Source organism: Geospiza fortis, unplaced genomic scaffold (genome assembly GCF_000277835.1).
Source record: "Geospiza fortis unplaced genomic scaffold, GeoFor_1.0 scaffold333, whole genome shotgun sequence".
In the NCBI taxonomy this organism is placed as follows: Eukaryota; Metazoa; Chordata; class Aves; order Passeriformes; family Thraupidae; genus Geospiza; species Geospiza fortis.
Window position 1 is genome coordinate 2,298,458 of NW_005054347.1, and position 19,001 is coordinate 2,317,458.

The 19,001-nt window shown below is 42.1% G+C and overlaps 1 protein-coding gene across 7 annotated transcripts in view; it reads left to right on the top strand.

Annotated features, from left to right (window-relative positions):
- The window catches only part of ST3GAL3 (ST3 beta-galactoside alpha-2,3-sialyltransferase 3), a 176,022-nt gene that overhangs the window by 109,070 nt on the left and 47,951 nt on the right, over nt 1-19,001 (top strand). For all 7 annotated transcript variants that reach the window (XR_004081944.1, XM_005423104.2, XM_031058694.1 and 4 more), the window contains 2 exons: nt 9,584-9,647; nt 17,409-17,504. Coding sequence is in view for 6 of the 7 variants with exons in the window: in XM_005423104.2 (XP_005423161.1) it covers nt 9,584-9,647; nt 17,409-17,504 (160 nt within the window). In the remaining variant the exon portion in view is untranslated. The remainder of the gene's footprint in view (nt 1-9,583; nt 9,648-17,408; nt 17,505-19,001) is intronic.

Genomic DNA, 19,001 nt, shown 5'->3' on the forward strand with positions numbered 1-19,001 from the left:
GAAACTGCTGCTATTGTCAGTTAACAGCCTTAGTGATTACTTACATTCTATGAAAGAGGCACAGAATAAGCAGGTGGCAGCCTTGCTGCTTTCTGAGATGAGGTGTGTGTTATGAAGTCTTGATCAAACTCTCTTTGAACAGTGGTTCTGAGAGTCCTCAACTAGTTATTAGAAATAGATGAAGAGGAACTTAAGAGCAGCTGTTGTACCTTTTTCTTAACCTATCTTAAATGGGTAGACTTTTAATACATGTTGTAGCTGTTGACTCTGTTCACCAAAGATCTGGACCAAGGATTAGTCCTAATTACTTGATCACAATGCCCAGGAAACTGGGACAAAAGCAAAAGTGAGAGCTGTCAGGAACGTTGGAGCTGATCAAGCAGGTTGAACATGTTGTTGCATTCATCGTAGATGTCTGTAGCCCTTGTGGAAACCCTGATTTCCTCTGTGTGCAGAGAATGGGGGAAATAATAGGTATGAACAGGTGTTATTATGTTTTGGCACCTTAAATGGTCACTACCAGTACCTAGTTTGGCCATTCATGTAACAGTGGCTCTAAGTTTTGCCCAGTGACTTCTGCTGCTGGCTGTGAACCCATGAGATTATATTTCAGAATCTGGATCAAGGTTTTTAAATGAGGAATGGCCATGTTGACAAACAGGCCAGTGCACATTTGCCCTTACTTTTAGAAACTGAGACTGTCTGCCACATCAAACTTGTTGTCCCCTACTGTGGATTTGAAGAGTCTGGAAACGGGATGGGCCACTCTAAGTGCTTGGAAACGATGACTCCATCTCTATTAATAAATAAAGTGGTTGTCCTGTGGTCGTGAACGCTGTTGAGCTCATTGTTCAAACAGATTAACTCCCTGCCCCCCACAAAAATAGAGTGGCTATGTCCAGGCTTCCTATCAAGAAAGGTCACTGGCCTGTATTAGCCTGTGAATGCGTGAGAATTGTAGAGGAGGATGTTTGTTGGCCCTGGTGAGCACATCTGGGACTGTGCTAACACTTTGTTAGTGTGGACTCAAGCAGGACTGTGCGGGCCCATGCCCTGCTGCCAGTTTTTTTTTGCTGGTGTGGTTTGTTTGCTGGTGTGTTTATAGCCAAAGTGAGAAACATGACGAAATTGGTCAACTCTTACAGTTGTCAAGAAGATCAAACTGTTACAAGATGTTGGAATTCTAAAAGCTCCAAATGTCAAGGGTTCTTGCGGGGGACAGCCCCAGCTGCCAAGCACCCTCCTGTCCCAGGCTATTGTTTTGGCATTAACTTGGATGTTGGAGTGCCTCCCATGTTTCACCATTTGCAAGGGTATAATTTGCTTGTAGGAATTCTTTCCCAGCACGCACCAAGTCTGTTGTTGCAACTTTTTTCAGTGAAGAGCAGGGAGACTGCAGCAATCTTGGGCTCTTAAACGAGTCACATGGAATTTTTTTTTAATCTAAATTGAAATTTCTTCTTTTGGATTTGCACCTTTTTCTAGTGCTGCTTCTATCAGTGTAATTATGGAGGTATGAATATGCCCATGCTGTCCATGTACTTGCAGAGGTTCTCTAGCATGTGCACTGCTCTCAGGGTTAAATTTGTCAATGAAGAAGCAATGGAAAAATTGTTTATAGTGTTAGTAAGATTATTAATCCCAGAGGGCCTCCTCCCCAAATTTACCTCTGTAGCTAAAGCAAAAGGAAAGAGTTATTTGGAGAAGGGCAACAAACAAGACTGGAGAAATACCTGACTATTAATAGAATTTCTCAGTACATGTGGTTTGAAGAATATAAAAGGCTTTCAGAAGGAGTAGCTAGTATCTGGCAATCTCTCTGTGTAATGAGGACGGGAGAGTTGCTGCAGTTTTTTGGTTTTTTAACTTAAGTGAAAACATATGGCACAGCATACACTAAAAAGCTAAACAGACGTGATCAATGTAATATCTCTTCCATGCATTTAGTCAGTAGTTGTGTCACTGCTTAGCAGTAATTATAGGTCTTCACTTCCACCTTTGTTCCTGCTCAGTTGTTTTGGGCAGAGAGGCTGCTTTGTGGTCCTGAATCAGTTTGTCTTTGAAGGTGATAGTTATTTCTTAGGGAGTGCTTCTTCTGTTGTCACCATCTCAGAATTTCCCTCCCATCAAGACACTAGGAAGCAATTTCTTCCCTATGATGATAAGAGAAAATTAAGAACATGTTTGAAATGTTACAGTTTTATCAAATGTAATATAAACAACTGGCCAGGAAACTTTGTGTTTTCACTTGATACTGGAGGGATGTCTGGAACTGGTGATACATTCAACGACAAAGGAATTAAGTCTTTGTCCAGACCACCAATGCTAATGGATGTATTGTGCAATGATTAACTGTTCTTGTACTTGGTTTTATTTGGATGTTTTCTTTTGTGTCAGTGCTCCTGGGAAAAGCCATGGTTCAGTGCTGCTCAGCAGTTGTTCAGTAGTCTCATGGGGCAGAGGTCATTCATCTCCAGTGAAAATGTTGAGTTTTCAGGCCTGCAAAAGTTGGCATATCACAGTGTTATTGGGAGAAAATCTCCTCTCTTTCCGTGCATGCTCCTTCATAGCTTTTTCTTTTCCATTGGCTTTCTTGGCATGAGCAATACTTAATCTCTGAGAAAACATATGCAGTTGGACATGACAATTTACAGCTGATTCAAGAAAAAAAAAACATTAGAAAAGTAGGTCTTTTCTAACCTGATCTTCTCGCTCTTTGTAGAGACTGGAGTACCACATGCAGTTGTCTTCCCTGCATTTGACTAGGTCTGAATGAGGCATTTTATGCTTTTATTCTCCAACTTTATCCTCATTTTGTTAGTGGTACTCTGTTGTACAGATGATTTTCCTACTGTAAGCATTCTTTTGTTCTTCGTGTCTTATTCCTGTAACAAAAAAGCAGAAGAGAAAGCACGTATAGCCATTAGTTCTGTTCAGAGTTGGTATTAACAAGGTTGTTGTTTCTTCCTGAGTTGGAGGCACATTTCTGAACTAGATTCCAGTAGAATTTTGCATTTGACCAAAATTGGTAATAGTTGCCATTATCACGTGGGAATATAGATATAAAAATGTTGATGTTTCCCCAGGGAATTTAGCAGATTTTATAGCCTAAAGAAACGAAATGAGTGATTTGAAGGGGAAAAAAAGTTTGAAAGTTTCAGAAGAGGTAGAGGATTGACTTTTCATTACTGAGTAGAACTTCTAAAGGAAAGTTATGTTGTGAATTTTGAAATTAAATCCCTTCTCATTCTTGAGCTCTCATGATGAAAGTACAACAGTGCAGTCCCTTATTTCAATCCAAACTGATGCTTTGCTGTTGAGTGTGCCTAAAAAATAGTCCTGCTCCAAACTCATTGAGAAGGGAGATGCAAACCTTTCTAAGGTTTCAGTTAATTGGATGACTCCATATTGGACTTCTTCACAGAAGTCTTGAATTGCAATGGAAATACAGATATGGTATTATTCCTCTTTTCTATCTCCTGAAGAGAAGAACTGATACTCTCTGGCTGTTGTGTTTTGAAGTGCCATTTATTAATGCTTCTACAAGGTCAGAAGAATTAGGAATCACTGTAGTGGTTACTGAGTTTTTTGGCCTTGAAGATATTGCCTGGCCACCTGTGAAGGGTCATCAAAAATGTAGAGCCCTCTATAACAACTGTATTTATTTTCCTGCTTGTCTTTAACCAGCACACTGTGAATCTTTCAATAACTGCTTTTATTTGACGTGAATTTGCGTCTTTCTATTGACTTTATTACTTCCTGTGCATTGAACTCAAGTTTAGATAAAAATTGTTAATGCATGGTTTATTGCAAAATGTTGGCCATCTTTTTTCATAATTGTTTTTTAAATTAATGTTCCAACTTTCCAAGCCCTGGGATTATGTTGAGAACTAAGCTTGTATTCTGAGAAAACAATCTCTTGGTTGTGAAGAAAAGCTTGGAAAAAAAAATCCCTGAAGGCTCCAAAACGACAATGTAAATGAAGAGTCTAAATGTTATGTATTTTATTTATATCTTGTTATAAAAATAGGCCTTAAGGGCTTTAATGGAGCTTACATTTAATGCATGCCAGGTTCTTCTAAAATTGCTAGGGAGGATACCATGCACATTCAGTCTTATTTTTTACTTTTACTTTGTGTCTAGGCAACAGTATATGCCTGTTGTCTTAATGCCATTAAAAATCATCAATGGAGATCTTGTGAGGCGTGGCAGTTTTAAGTCCTGTTGTTAGTAAAGTGTATCTCCAGCAAACCACCTAAATCTGGTACAACTAGTAACCTCAAGAAACCACTCTCTTGTGTTTACACACAAGTTTTGATCTGGGGACAGATTCTCAGTTTGTAGTTAGCTGTTTTTGAGAGCCAGTTCACATGTTTGCAATGCACTGCTAAATTCTGGAATTCTTCATAGCTGCTTTTCCCTGGATTGACCTCCTAAAGTCAACTGATCAATAATAAAAAGAAGTGGTGCAGGGAATTTCAGACACATTGTGATACCTGTTGTAACGACTGGATTCCCAGCTTCACAAAGGTATGAATAATGTTGACTGTCTACAGCTGGACATGGTGTTTCTGGAAGAAATAGAACATGTGGTGAGACTTGGGCCCATGGCCTCGTGCTGGGCACCAGGGTGGAAAATCACAGCATGGTTCAGGATGGAAGGGATCACACTGGGTCATCTAAGCAAACCTCCCTGCTCAAGCAGCCTTATCTCAAATCACATGGCACAGGATTGTGTCCAGATATCCCCAATGAGGGAGATCCCACACCCCCTCTGACAGCCTGTCCCAGTGCTCAGTCACCTGCACAGTGAAGTTCTTCCTTATATTCACATGGAACTTCCTGGGAATCAGTTTCTGCCTGTTTCCTCTTGTACCATTGCTGGGCACCACTGAGCAAAGCCTGGTCCGTCCTCTGGCACCTCCCTTCAGATAGTGACAGATATTGATTAGGTCCCTTCTCAGTCTTCTCTTTTCACCTCTGAACAGGCCCAGCTCCCTCAGCATTTCCTCATAAGGGAGCTGCACCAGACCCTTCATCGTCTTTGTTGCCCTGCACTGGACCTGTTCCAGGAGCTCCATATTTTCTATCCTGAGGAGCCCAGAACTGGACACAGCACTCCAGATGCCACCTCACTAGGATTAAGTAGAGTGGAAGAATCACCTCCCTTGACCTGCTGTAAAGATCATTCCTCAAAAGATGTGAAAACTTTTCTGTTAAAGGTCATTCCTCAGCTCCCATATGGAGCAAGACCTTAAGGTAAAAAAATGCTGAAGGAGGAATTTTATACAGAGCTGAACTTTTGGGTAGTGTGTTGAAAGAAAGTGTATGCACTGGCTTGTGCTAAGAACTTGTTTGTAAATACTGTGATTTGTTTAATCCATAGCATTGGTAGTGTTTAGCTTACTCTCCCCACAAAGCTGACACACACGTGGCATTCTGTTATGGTGGGACAGGGACCCATGTGCAGTCTCCTGGCAGACTTCACAGGATGTCAGTCAGCCTCACTCGAGTCAATCAAGCTGGAGCTGGTACCCAGGACCTGCAGCAGTGCTGGCTGGAGGGATGGCAGCTGTGTGACCACCAGAGGAGATGGGCACTGGCCCTGGCTCCCAGGGCAGACACAGAGCACTGCAGCAGCACTGCTGTCCCCTGTCCCCGAGGCGGGACATTCACACCTTACTGCTGCCAGCAGGGGCACACAGGTGTGCTGGGTTTTGAGGAAGGTGGCTGGTATACACAACTTGAAAAATTACAGCCTCTTCTCTTGACCACTTGAGAGTGCACAAATATCCCAGCTTGCCTTGCTTTCAAGGCAGGCAGAAGGTAGACCCTGTGAGATGCCTGCAGTAAGCCCTGTGGACTGGAAAGGCCTCCCTTTTTTTTTTCTTTTTTTTTGGTGATACAAGCAAGAAATTTCTGCATTAGAAACAACAATTTTAAGTGTTGTTGACATTTACAGTGAAGGTCTACTCCATCCCTTCACATAAATAACAGAGAAAAAGGCTAGAATTGAGACTTAGTCTGATTCTCATTGTGTGGCCACTGTCTGCCTGATTTCTAACTATTTAGTTTTTCCAAATGTCTGATAATTTCAGGGTCAACCTGAAGTCAGTATGTACTTGTGTTCAGACAAATCATGCAGTACCAAGCTGCCTTTTGAATCTTCTGATGTTGTAAGGCAAAGTTGATAGAATATGTCAAGAAAACTCAGGATTCTTACATAAATATAGTTGACTCCTCCTCTAGATGGGAGAAAAATACGCAGAGGCTCCTTGCTTTGTTTTTATAGTAAAAAGTGCATGCGTGGTGGTTGATAGATGAATGGGTTAAATAATCTCCTACTCTCCCCAATGATCTAAATTCTCCATGACAAAAAAAATATATAATAAACAGGCTATGGCTGCAGGAAGCTGTAGTAGATTGCTTGCCCTGCTGATGTGCTCCTGTAGACAACTTGGTCTTTCTTTTGTCCTTGCAAAATTTCTTTCAGTCTTTGACTTCCAGGCAGTGGCTGTGCACAAATCCTGTTATTTGAAGCAGGAAGGAATTTTTCTTTGTAGTATTTGTTACGTGTACTTGCACTTGCATTATTTTCACTCAGTACATAGGTGTCTAAGGCAGACTGTGCTCATCACCCCTTCAGTTTCTTACCCTGGAGAGAGCATGTCTCATCAATTGACTTTACATAATGCACCTGCTTTCCTGGTGCCCAGTTTTCTTTAGTCACAGCCTGGAGGTGAGCCCTGATATCAGATACCTGTGATAGTCTTTGCAGTGGGTGATTGCAAGTGATCCTCCACCTTGCCCCAGCTGTATTAAAAGATGCTGCCAGTGGTTCCTTATTGTTCCTAACTGGTTTGTGGTCTTGTGCAAGGTTGCAGGTCAGCCACAGCAGCATCCTTCAAACCTTTCCCCAGGAAAATACAGTAACACCTTCTGGAGGAGGTCTTGTCTTTCCCATCCTCGTGCCAGTGTCAAGGTTCAAGTGCAAGAGCCTACCTTGGCAACAGTGCAGTAGAGTTCCAGCTCAACCAGAAAGATCTAGTGCCTGTCCCCTGCCCCAGCCATTAGCTTTTCCTGGCTTGTAGTTCCTGCTCCTGGCTTCCAAAAAGAGGGCTAGAGCAGATGAACATAGTGCCACTTTCATTCCTGATGTGGGTGAACACTTGACAGTGAAGTACTTTGTCTTTTATTGAGTTTCATTTGGCAATTTTGAATAGTAACACTGAGATTTGTGCAACTTCCAAAACTTTTGGATGCCATGTATTGTTGGACTGTGGAGTCTGCTGAAGAGCTATTTCCTATTTGTCCCTTCATAATCTGTACTGAATGCTCAATATTGTTGTTTGTTTTGTTTTTGTTAGGGAAGCACCTCCATGCCAAATGCTGCCATATCCACTCCTAAAGCAGTTTTATTTCATTCCTGAGCAATCACTGAGAGGGCTTTGCTAATTATCTTGCAAGATGAGTAAACCAGAATCATTTGAGTGCATCACTCAACTGTATTCTTTTAATGTTTTTTTCTAAAATAGCGCATGGGATGGTCTCCAAGTAGTGCAGGGTGTAACTTGTGGATGGTAGAGCAAACCTGGCATAACAAAAGCTTGGTAGATGGGAGGTTGCAGCCCTTGACATGCAATCCTTTGATGTGTTCTCTGAGAATGTGGGAAAACAACCTCAGTAAAGTATGCTGTCCAGCAAAAGCCAAGGTGTGAAGCAGGCCAAGGAGAGGACTGTGGCATGATGCCATTAGAGGTCACAGCAACCTACTGCTTTTAGGGCAGATTTAGGGGAATAGCATTCCAGTTGGAGGGGAAGCCTGCTGCCTATGCATCAGAAGAAATTCTTGAGATGAAGGGAAACTAAACACCACTATTTTGTTATCAAAGTTGCTTTTACCCTTATAAATTTCCTCATCCCTTGCTCCACTCCAAGCTATGACCTGAAGGTAATCACACTCCCCAGTTTGTAATGGTTGGCAGGTGCTGTCAGTGCTGCCATATCAAAAACTCCCCCAAATCTCAAAGTAATTGTCAGAATTTTCTGTTTATCGCCTTTGTGTGTCTGGCCAGCTTATTGTGAGGTTCAAAGCTCTTTGGCACATGGGCTGCCTTGAGCTTCTGTGTTTATCCCACACTTTTGTCTTGTTACTGCTGAGGAAGGACACAGTTGAGAAGAACAGAATTCTTTCTGTGAAAGGGTCTCCCCTAACTGTGCTGATTGGAGTGATTAGTGTCTGTCAGGAAAGCTGTTTAAGATTGAGGTGAAAAATCACTTGTTGTCAGTTTTCTTAATGTTTCTGTACCATTTTTAGTCTTTCATAAAGAAATAAGACTTATTTGTTCATTTTGACTGGTGTTTCCTAAGAACTCTTGAATTAGTTGACTGATGTATTTGAGAATGTTAGAGTTATTTGCTATCTCCCAAGCAAAGATGGAAGAGGACTAATTGTTCACAATCTTTCCCAGTATAGATAAAGCTCAGAAAAGCCATATTGAGAATTGCAAAGGGAAGTGATTGAATGTCCATATGGATCAAGGAGGATTCTGAGGTCACGGAATAGAAATCATTGCAAGTTACCAGATACAAAGAAGCTATGTCTGACATAGGAAATCCCTGATTTGAATACAGTTAAATATCAGTAGAGAATTTCAGGGAAGTATATGTGTTTGCTTTGATTTTGTTCTCCTCTTAGGCATCTGCTTAAGACCACACTTAGAGTCAGGACTTGGAGGCAGATGGACTTTTTGTCAATCCCAGTACAGACATTCTGAAGTTACTGGTACATTTGTAAATACAAACTAGCCAGAGCCTTACTGCTTCTTGCCCTGATTGGGCCATGGTAAAGCAGTTTGGATCTCTCTGGGGGAGAGAGGTGGAAAAAGTAGGGACAAATGACAAAATCTATAGGGAAGCAGAGACCAAAGTTTCCATTGCCAATAGAATTATTTATATGTAATCTTTGTGCTTCTGTAACTTAATGCATTTAATTTGTCTGTGTGCCTAAGCTTGCATAAATTACACCCCCTGGTTACTGCAGCATTTGCAGGGTATCAGTGTAGCCTGCAGTTCCATGGGAATTTCTTTATGCAATTATGGTGCTTTAATTGAAGAAAGACAGACAGAGGAACCTAAACTGAAAGTAACCCACAGAATAAAAAGCATCCGTTTTAGGTTCTGATCCTGCATCCAGTTCACCACTCAGCCACATAAAAGCTTTTCTGAAGGCAAGCAGTGACAGTGATGCTGGCCTTTTCATGTCTGAAGTGTTTGTGAGACTGTCATCTCAGGGCAGGGGATGTGAAATCACTGCTATAAAATGTACAGCGCGTGTTCCCTGTGACACTCTCCGTGCAAGGCAATTACACACTGCAGCAGAATTTGGCACATAACATGTCTTTGCAGGCTGTGTGTGAAGGTCGTTGTCCAGAGAAAATAGGAATATTCAACTTAGTGTTCCTTCCTAATGAGAACCTTTCAGTTCCTTCAAGTAACCACTTCAGATGCTTTACTCCACATTGTTCCTCATTTCCGTTAGGAGTCAGAACTTGTTCCTAATGTCTTCTTCCTTTCTCCCCAGATAATCTGATCAAAGCCATCCTGTCAGCAACCAAAGATTATCGTCTAACTCCAGCTCTTGACAGGTAAGATGAGACTTTCAGAACAGAAGGAGTAGAAGTGATTCTTTTCCATATGTCCAAAATAAATTTTGTTAGATGTTTTTTGCCAGAAATTATTGCCAATACATTTGGATGTGGATAAGTAACTCAGGAGCTGAAAACTGAGTCCTCTTTAGAGTAAATCTGTAGACTCTGGAGACCTCCGTCAAGTCAAACATAAGTAGAAAAAATAATTTAGTTTTTGACTATTTCCTAGTCATTTGTTTCATATGTTGTTCCAAGACATCCTCTTGCCCTGTTTTCAAATAGGTAAGTAGCAGGTTTTCAATAAACACTTTGCTCTTTTCCAGCCTTTCTGACAAAGCAACAGAATCACAAGGAACTTTAGAAGGAAAGAAAGGACTGGCTTATTTCAACAATGTTTTTCATTAGTACCTCACTCTCAAAGTAGGAATGTTTGGTTGTGTTGGCCAAGCCTGTGCTAGGATGAACAGGATAGCAGTCTCCTGGGTCCTGTGATATTTGAATTGATGCCTTTAGAAGAAGATCCTTTGATTCTTCTGTTCTGTTGTAGAGATTGTTTCTGAAACTCACTGACATGTTTACAATCAGCTTCCCAGTGATAGTCCTTTAGTCCTTCCTGTCCTTGCTTTTCTGTCATTCCTTCCATTTTTCCTGCAGGTTTGGTTTAGTGCCACCTCCCAGATTAGGGATAGTTTTTGTCAGAAACTGTCAGAGGTTTTTACTCTGGGACTTGAGCTCTTTTCGAAATCCTGGTAATACATCTTTCCAGCGGTACTTGATCCAGGCTGACAACACAGTTCCTGCTTTCTAAACACATGGGTTTTATTTCCTGGCCCAGCTCCCCTTCTGCCCACTTTAGGTGACAAAGTTCATAAGCTTAACCAGCCTTTGTGTAGGTCTCTGCATCCCTCATGCTGATTGTAGAGCTTGCCTGCTGTAGTTGGGAGTTACTCTCTGTATGAAAGCTTATTCTTAGTCTTGCACAGTCTATGTGTTAATTTAGGTTTCTTTGAAGTTTGCCTTGCCTCACAGCAGTGCCAGATAGGGTTAGCCTTCAGACTTTGGATTAATTTGAGAAATTATGTCCAGAAGGTAAAACCATTTTACAAATGACCTTCTTAGAGATTTTGCACACAACTGAGTCTCACCCATCTGGGGTTTATCTCAGTTCTGGTTGGAGAGTTAAGATTTTAATCTGTTGAAAAATCCACATATAGACTCTTTCAGAAGGTTGCTCATACAAAATTAGTGTTAATGACATAGGGCAGGTGGAAGATTCTTGCAGCGAAGGTTAATGTAGTTGTGACCCTTGCTGCTCACCTGTTTTTGAGGAGTAGAATGTTTCAGGCTTTTTGAAAGTAATTTCGCAGGAGATTCTGAAACATAACGACTCTGGTGTGAGCTGCTCACTTTGGTTTGTGTTCTTTATAATGAGTTTGGTGCAGAGATAGGAAAGATCTAACACTTAAACCCCATGAAATGTATGCAAAATCCATGACATACCAAGTGCAAATAAGACCTCAGGAACAAGCTAGAGATTTATTTCTGTGGTATTGCAGCAACGAGGTTTGGTGGTGTGTAAACACACAGATATCTTGGGGCAGTACTGTTTCCTTGGGAATTGTGATAAATCCATATCAGTGGATGTTGGTTGAGTAGTACATATGCATCACAATCAAATACCTCCCAAAGCCCTTCCAAGTGAGCATGTCTTAGGAAGGATAAAACCAGAAGTGTTTATGAGAGAAAGGGACTCAAGGAGGCTTGGGATAGCAAGCTGGAAAGCGAGAGCCTAAAGGAGGAGGTGGATGGAGTTGCAACAGAGGAGTTATTAGGAGAAAGAGCTTGATAACTGTAGGAGGTGTTAAGGCTGCCATAGTGCTGCTCTGGCAAACCAGCTTGGTGGGTAGGGCACAGATGAAGACTTGGGTATCATTCCAGAAATATTCTTCAGTTGTGGTCATCACTGAATTCCAGTGCTGGCAGCAATGAGTATCTGCCATTTTGGATTCCTAAAAAGTCGGTGGAGAAGACTGGTGGATGAAGGCTAGCTCCTTTCTCATCTTGTCTCAAGTTCCAAGCAGATCCTAAGAGTTCCCCTCCATGGCAGCACCAGTGTGCCAGGGGCAGAGCCTTGGGTTTAGCTACTCCCTTCCTGCTCACTGGTCAAGGAGAAAGCCCAGACTTCTCCCCTTTGCTCAACACCTTGAAGCAACTGGAGAAAGCCTGACTTAGGGGACCTTGAAAAGTCCCTTCCAACCCAAACCATTCTTGGTTCTATGATAGAGAACTGAGAAAATGTCCTATTGTGGAAGAATTAGATAAGACACACAAGTCATGTCTGTGAGGTTCAAGGGGTTGGGCTTTGGGAGATCTTGTGAACCCTTCCACTTGTAGGCTCTCAGAAGTCTAGTGGGCTGATTCTAGAAGTGGGAAAAATGCTCCAGGTTCACCTTCTTTTCAGAATGGAGTTACACCAACATTGTCTCTGTTGTCAAGCCTAAGAAGCCATATTTGCAACTAATCTAAGAAACCATATTTGCTACTGCTGCTGCCCTTCTCCTTGTGCTGCTGCTATTGTTTAAAAGGGGACTTCACAGTAGATCAGTGAGATGATTCCAGTTTATGAGCTTTTCTCTCAACCCAGGTCATTCCAGTGACTTCATTTCCAGAGCTCCCCTCCCACTGAAGAGTTGTGTGGGCACAGAGCTGAAACAGCGGCGGGAGAGGCAGAGGCTGGGATGGGTGGGGAGGGTGAGCACTGCCCAGCCCATTGGAGTAAGTGTTCGTGTAACTATACACTGAAGGCAGCTTTCCCAGGGGAAGGGTGGGAGAGGCAGGAAAGGTGAGGTCAGAGCAGTGCGTGAGAGCACAGAAAGGAAGGAGAGGATTAGAGTTGTGTGGTGGAGGATCTCTACACCAAGCCTTTGGTCTTGTTCCTACCCCAGCTTCTCCATTTGCGCCCTCCTTCACAGAGCTGGTCCTTGAGAAGTTGCATTCACTTGCCTCTCATAAGCCCTGGAAATGAACTTTGTTTGATTATTCCTGTGCTAAAGGGCATCCTGATGCACCTTTCCTGACACAATGTACTGACATGGTGCTGAAATGAGGCAAACGTGATCCTTCCAGGTATGCGTGCACTTTTCATCATCCCACAGCAGCTTTGCCAACTCACTTCCACTAATCCCTCCATTGTGTTATAGCTAGCAGCAGCTGGAGGGCATGTGCACAAAGGCTGTGGTTCACACCTGTAACACAGGGTGCATGGTGCCCTGCTTTCTCCATGACTCCTTATTACAGCGCCGTTGTGTTGAGTAGTAACCTGCTCATGCTCCAGGGCACGGGGTAGGTAAAGCTGCACTGATGTTCAGGAGGGTAGTTACAGCTCAGCCCTGAGCTTGTCTGGCAGAGTTTGGAGATCCAGGGGGCTTTCTCTAGAACCACTGACTTCTTCCTTCTGATCTGGCATGTCTTTCTCCCTAACACAGATGTCAGTGGGCCTGATCTTTGTAACTTCTTGCCCTCCATTGGCTTTTCCAGGCCCTCTGATATTGCTGAGATTCTCATTGCTTGATTTAGTGGCTCCTCCAGTGGCCTGTCCCTCATTCTGCAAATGGATTAGGGCTTGATTTATAATTCCACAGCCCATCTGCTGGCTGGACTTCAGTGGATTTTTGGGTTACATCTCTGTGTTGATGACATGTAAATTTCCTATGAGAAGACATAAATATAAAAGCCTGACTGATGTTTTTTGTATTGCCTCCAGCTGGTAATGAAAGAAAACTGAGAGTTTGAGCTTATAACTATCATAGTCTTTACAAATGCAGTATGTTACCTGAACAAGTGAGGAAAGGATTTGGTAGAACAAGAGAGGTGTGTGTCCCCCTTTGGTTCAGGCTGATAGCACCCAATTAAGTAACAGCAGCCAGATCAAACCGGAGTATGTTAAGCCTCCTTAAGCACCAGCTACCCTAAAGATGTATTTTTTAATTATTCTGTTATATCTTTCCTCAAAGCCTTCAGATCCAAAGTTGTGTAAAGAAAGGCTTTGTGGTTTTTCTCCCCTGACAAATCCCTAAAGCACTTTGAAAAGAGAGAAGAGGAAATAGGAATTGCTACAAAGCATACACATGTTTACAGTTCTATATTGTTCAAGAAAATCTGCATGAATCCTGCTTTTGGTGCAGATGAACTGAACCTTGGAGTATCTGTGTCAAGAGTCTGTACATCTGGCTGCAGCTCCCAGCTTAGGGCTTTAGGGAGTATCTCTTGTGGAAAGTCCATGACCGTCCTTCATACCACCCTGGTAGCAAACTGAAACGTGGGCTGTGTCTGATGTGCTCAATCCTTGAAATCTTCTGGAAAAGAAATAGGGCTTTGATATACTGTGTAAACAAGCACAAAGGTGTTTGCACACTTCTTTGTGGAGAAACAATTGAGCTGTAACTGATGCTGCTTGCACTGTGTATTTCTTCACCCAGAAACTTGCCCGGAGCCAGCAGTGACTGTGCAGGTTTCCCATGCTCAGGCACAATCAGTAGACAGAGTACATTTGAAAGAAATTTAAGCTGTTAGAAGATCAAAGATGAGACCTTAGGGTCAGAAAGTTACTAATGAAAAATCTTATCTGCAGACTTAAGGAAAAAGGAGAATGCATTTAAATATGTCAGAACCATGAGGGTAGAAGAGTGGTTCAGACATGAAGCTGGGCAAAAGTGATTAACCTATCAATTACAATGAGTAAAGGCAGAACCATTCAGTTAAGTATTTGTTTCATTTTTGGGGGTAAAGATAGAAAGATGTCTCATTTTACAGCAACAGTGAAATACTTTGTGATTCTTTTATTAGTAACTACAAGGATATTAAATGACAATTATATGTCTTTTAAAGTCAGTAAGCACTGAAGAGTTAAATAAAGAATTCCTGTTGTTATTACTGTTTGCTTTTTAGCCCTTCCTGGAATGTTTGAGAGAACAGCAAATGTTGTGCCATTCCTGGAGAAATATGGGAGATAATAGAGAGGTAGCTGTAAGTTGATTCATTTGGTTTTGCAGGAAAAATCCTGCAGAGGACAGAGCCAGGATGGCAGCATAACTGATGTTATGTTACTTTGGGTTTGTGGAAATTAAATCTTGCCATGTAGAAGATATATTTTTAGATGAACTAGAAGCTTGAATGGTAAAGATAAACTTTTAGAAGCACACATTAGTTATTTGTCTCAGTCCATTATGTTCTGTTTCTATACTACACCATTTAGAGGTATCCTTTTTAGGAATAGAATATGTTACACAGCTTTAAAAAGTTATTGTCAGTGTGGAGAATTAATCCTTTAGTGACACTTGTAGTGTAATCCTGCTGGCAGGTGTTCACAGGGGCTAAAACCAGTCTGGAGTAAATGTGAAATTCCACTAGGAAAATTTTCCAGAACCAAAGACTGGGAAAAGTAACGAGCAGGTGGGCCAAGTCAGTCCTGACTATTTTGTTGCATCCTTTGCTGGAGCCAAATCAAAAATCAGGCATCACCAGGGCAACTATGCAGGTCATGTTTACAAGATGAGGATTAAATTCTGCAAACCAGTGACTGTAAGAAGAGGATTGGAATGATGTAGTTGAAGTCTCTGTGTAAAAGGCACTCTACCTTGAGCAGCATTAGCTCTGCATGCTGGTCTTCCAGAATCAGTACTCAGGAGATCTGGGAAGAAGTTGAGAATTGTTCGGGGACATGCTGCAAATGTGAGTCAAGACCTACAAGAGCTGCCATACTGTGCAAGTTGTCATGAGCTCACTCCAGTTTGTTTGGTGAACAGAAGATTAGGAGTGGGGTTTGATCAGTCTATGAGTCCTGTATGGGAGCAGGGCCATGAAGCTGCTGGAACAGCTTTGGCTGGTGGAACTGGTTCTTCTATCTCATGCCCTGTGAGAGGCAGATGTTTATACACAGTGCTTTCTCAGTCAGTGGAACTCATGCAGATGTGGAAGGGACTGCTGACAGTAGATGGTGCTTTAATTTAGCAGGAAAGCGAAGAAAGCAATTAAGTGGTTTGAGGTTGAAACAAGCAGATCTGTATTCAGGATTGGTAAGAACATCCTAACAGTAAGTGGGAAGAGGATAGAGTGGAGTGCCTGGAGCTTGCAGCCTTTGGATTTCAGCTCTGTATTCTTCAAAACAGAAAATTCAAAAGGAGTCATAGCTGAGAGACAGCTGAGTAGAGAAGGTACAGTATTTCACCCAGCAGTCTGTTTTTTAGGAGGTCAAACTTTCCTATCATAATCATCAAAAGAGTGTGTTTCCTTCTGAAATATCACTTGGCCAGAACTGAAGTATGTCTCTTTCTCCCTCCTACAGCACCTTTTCCTTTAAGGTTTTGACAAAGCTGCTACCATCTTTGTCACTCATTTTGGTGTACTTGGGGCTGACTCTCCTTTCCCTCTTTGTCACAATATACTGCTTGAACCAGATCTTGTGTCTGATTTCTCCTTGTTGCCAGAACTGGTTTGCTTGGGTTTTTTTTTGCTATGCCATCATCGATAAAATTCTTTCTCTGTTGTGGTTTGATTATCATAAATACACATGCTTCTTTAGCCCTTGGGGATACTGGGCTAATATGTCCATCTGCATGAGGAAGTTTTTTTCTTTTGGAAAGGCTTGGATGTGCAGTGGAACTTTATCTGGGCAGGGAAAGCTGTTCCTGAGCATTTCTTGGTGCTGTTAATTCTGCATGTGTCTCCAGCTAATGTCTCTGTCAGCAGAGTGACCTTCAGTGGTTTAGCTGAGTCTTTTCAGTGCCCTCCAGCCCTGCTCTGCAAGAAGGGACCCCACATAAACACAGCTTTCCTCATGCTGGCTCTTTAGACTTATCACAGAGAGGACAGCCCAGAAGCAACCAGTTGACTGTGCCTGGGACTAGGAAGGCTGCCTAGTTCAGGGATCTGCTCCAAACAACTGATTGCCTTGGACCCTTTCCGAAAAAGGCTCTGCAGACACGTATTCCTTCAGTGAACTACCAGAGCTGGAGGCACACTGCCAGAAGAGCCAGCTGCATTTGGGATTAGATGGCTGGAAAGAAGTCCTTTCTCTGTCTTCAAAACAAAATCGCTTTTTAACATCTGCTGCAGAGTTCTCGTGACTCAGGGTTCCACGAGAAACTGTTCTCTTCCTTCTCTTTCCTGTTTCTTTGTAAATTAAAGTTATTTTCCTTCCCTTTCCTCACCTATTGTGTCTCCATATATATTTCCTACTGGACAGGCATGTGAGGGGTGTCTTTTTTTCTCTCAATTTAATGTTTTTCTGTCTCTTGAAATCTCACCATAACAGCAGCAATTTTGCTCTCAGCAAGGTGAGCACACCCCAGATACCTGGCAAGATCTGCCTGCACTCATAAAATCGCTTGGAGAGAAGACTTCTTCACTAAGCCTTTGGTTTATTGTTATTTCAGTGCTGAACGAATAATGAGATGGTTCAAGTAAACAGATGGGTTTGATTCAAGCCCATCATACTAGGGGTGTGGGGGGAGAGGAGCTGCTTGTCCTGACAGCTCATTTCATTAGGCCACACGTGGTGTGAGGTGTTGAAAGCAGTTTATCACATGTAATGCCTGGGCATGATGAGGTGAGCTGAGGATCAAGTGTATCTCTGTCCCCCTCTTAATTCTTCATATTTACAGAGGTTTCCTGAAGTTCTCAGATGCATGCAAACTAAATATGTGCTCTCTGTGTGTTTGAAGTTCTGCTACAAAAATCACTTCTCTGTTTCTTCCACAGTCTCAGCTGCCGGCGATGTATTATTGTGGGAAATGGTGGAGTACTTGCAAATAAGTCATTGGGGTTAAAAATTGATGACTATGATGTTGTTGTCAGGTGAGTCTTTGGCATTATGGTTCTTTCCCATATTCAGTTTCTGTATCAGTTCATTTGCTATGCGGGCAAACTTTAACCTCTCCTAGTGACAGTATCCCTTTGTATGGAAGCATTAACTTACAGGGAGAGTAAAAATAGACATGAGCTTAAAAAGGTTTGTTATAAATGATGATCACATCAAAGGGTAAAGGCATTCCTCAAGCATTCTGTTTTCCACAGCTTCCTGGGAATGTGGTCTCTTGTATGATATCACTTGAACCTTCCCTTCATAGCTCCTTCTAAAAGCTGCTTTTGTGACACCCTTATGTGGTCAAGCATTAACTCACGCTGCTGGATCTGCTCCCAGAAATATTCCTGTGGTAGCTCAGGACAGTATTATTGGTCATACATGTGTAGCATTCCCCAGGAACTGCACCTCACAGTTAGGAAGGGCAGGACTAAGAATGGTGCAGCATAGGGTGTCAGGAAGCAGGAGGCCTCTATGAGAGAGGACCCAGCAGTGATTAAACACTTGTAAGTGTGCCCTAGAAACTGGCAATACTTTGTCTCTGTGTCTCTGCAGATGACAATGTTGAATAAGGCAGCAGAAGCAGAGTGGTGGGAGTGCCAAGGACCACAGTCAGAGTCAGGGCTTCTTGCTTTTGCTCAGGACCTGGATTATGGCCATCTCAGAATGCCTGAAAAACGTGCTGATATGTGAAATCACAGGTCTAGTCATAACTCTCAGTAATAAATCTGTCAAGTCAGGGAGGCATTCTGGGTGACTGGAGATTAACAAACATAATACCTGTACTAATGGAGAGTGAGAGAGTGTGTGTAGGAGGGAGGGAGGATGTGCTCTAGGGAGCTACAGACCCATTAGTCTGACCTGAAAAAAAATGCAGTTTTCTATCAGGTTTTGAGTAACAAAATATTATTATGGTAAATTACAAAAGTGGGATAAACTGCAATGTAAGTTTATAAAATTGGTTTAACATAGTCTAAGTTGGTATTTTTTTCTTAGTACAATAACTGATTTTGTATTAAAAGAAATGTATCTGATGTGATCTCAACTTTAATCAGCTTTAAGATGTGGTGGCAAATAGCAAATTCTTAGCTAAAGGTAGAAGAAAGAAAGGGATTAATAAAAGAATTCAGGGCAGGTATTATTTAACACAGTCTCTATTCTCTCCCATGTGTAAGGAAAGAATAGGGCATGCAGAGAGAGGTAAATATCCTCTAACTCTGGACAAATAGACCACTAAGATCCCTTTCAGTCTTTGGTTCCTGTGAATGGTTCCCTGCTTCTCCATGAGTATGCTGGACACAGGGATGGCTGTTCAGAGCAGGACAATGTTTTTACAGCCCTTCTCCCAGCTCATCCCACTATCAGTTGATAACAAAGAGCTCTTATTCCTCGTCATAGTTGGGTGACTTGTAGTTATTTCAGCTGAATTAAAATGCAGTTTATAGCCTTTCCTTGGGCTCAGGTTATTAAAAAAGTAGCAAAAGAACAGT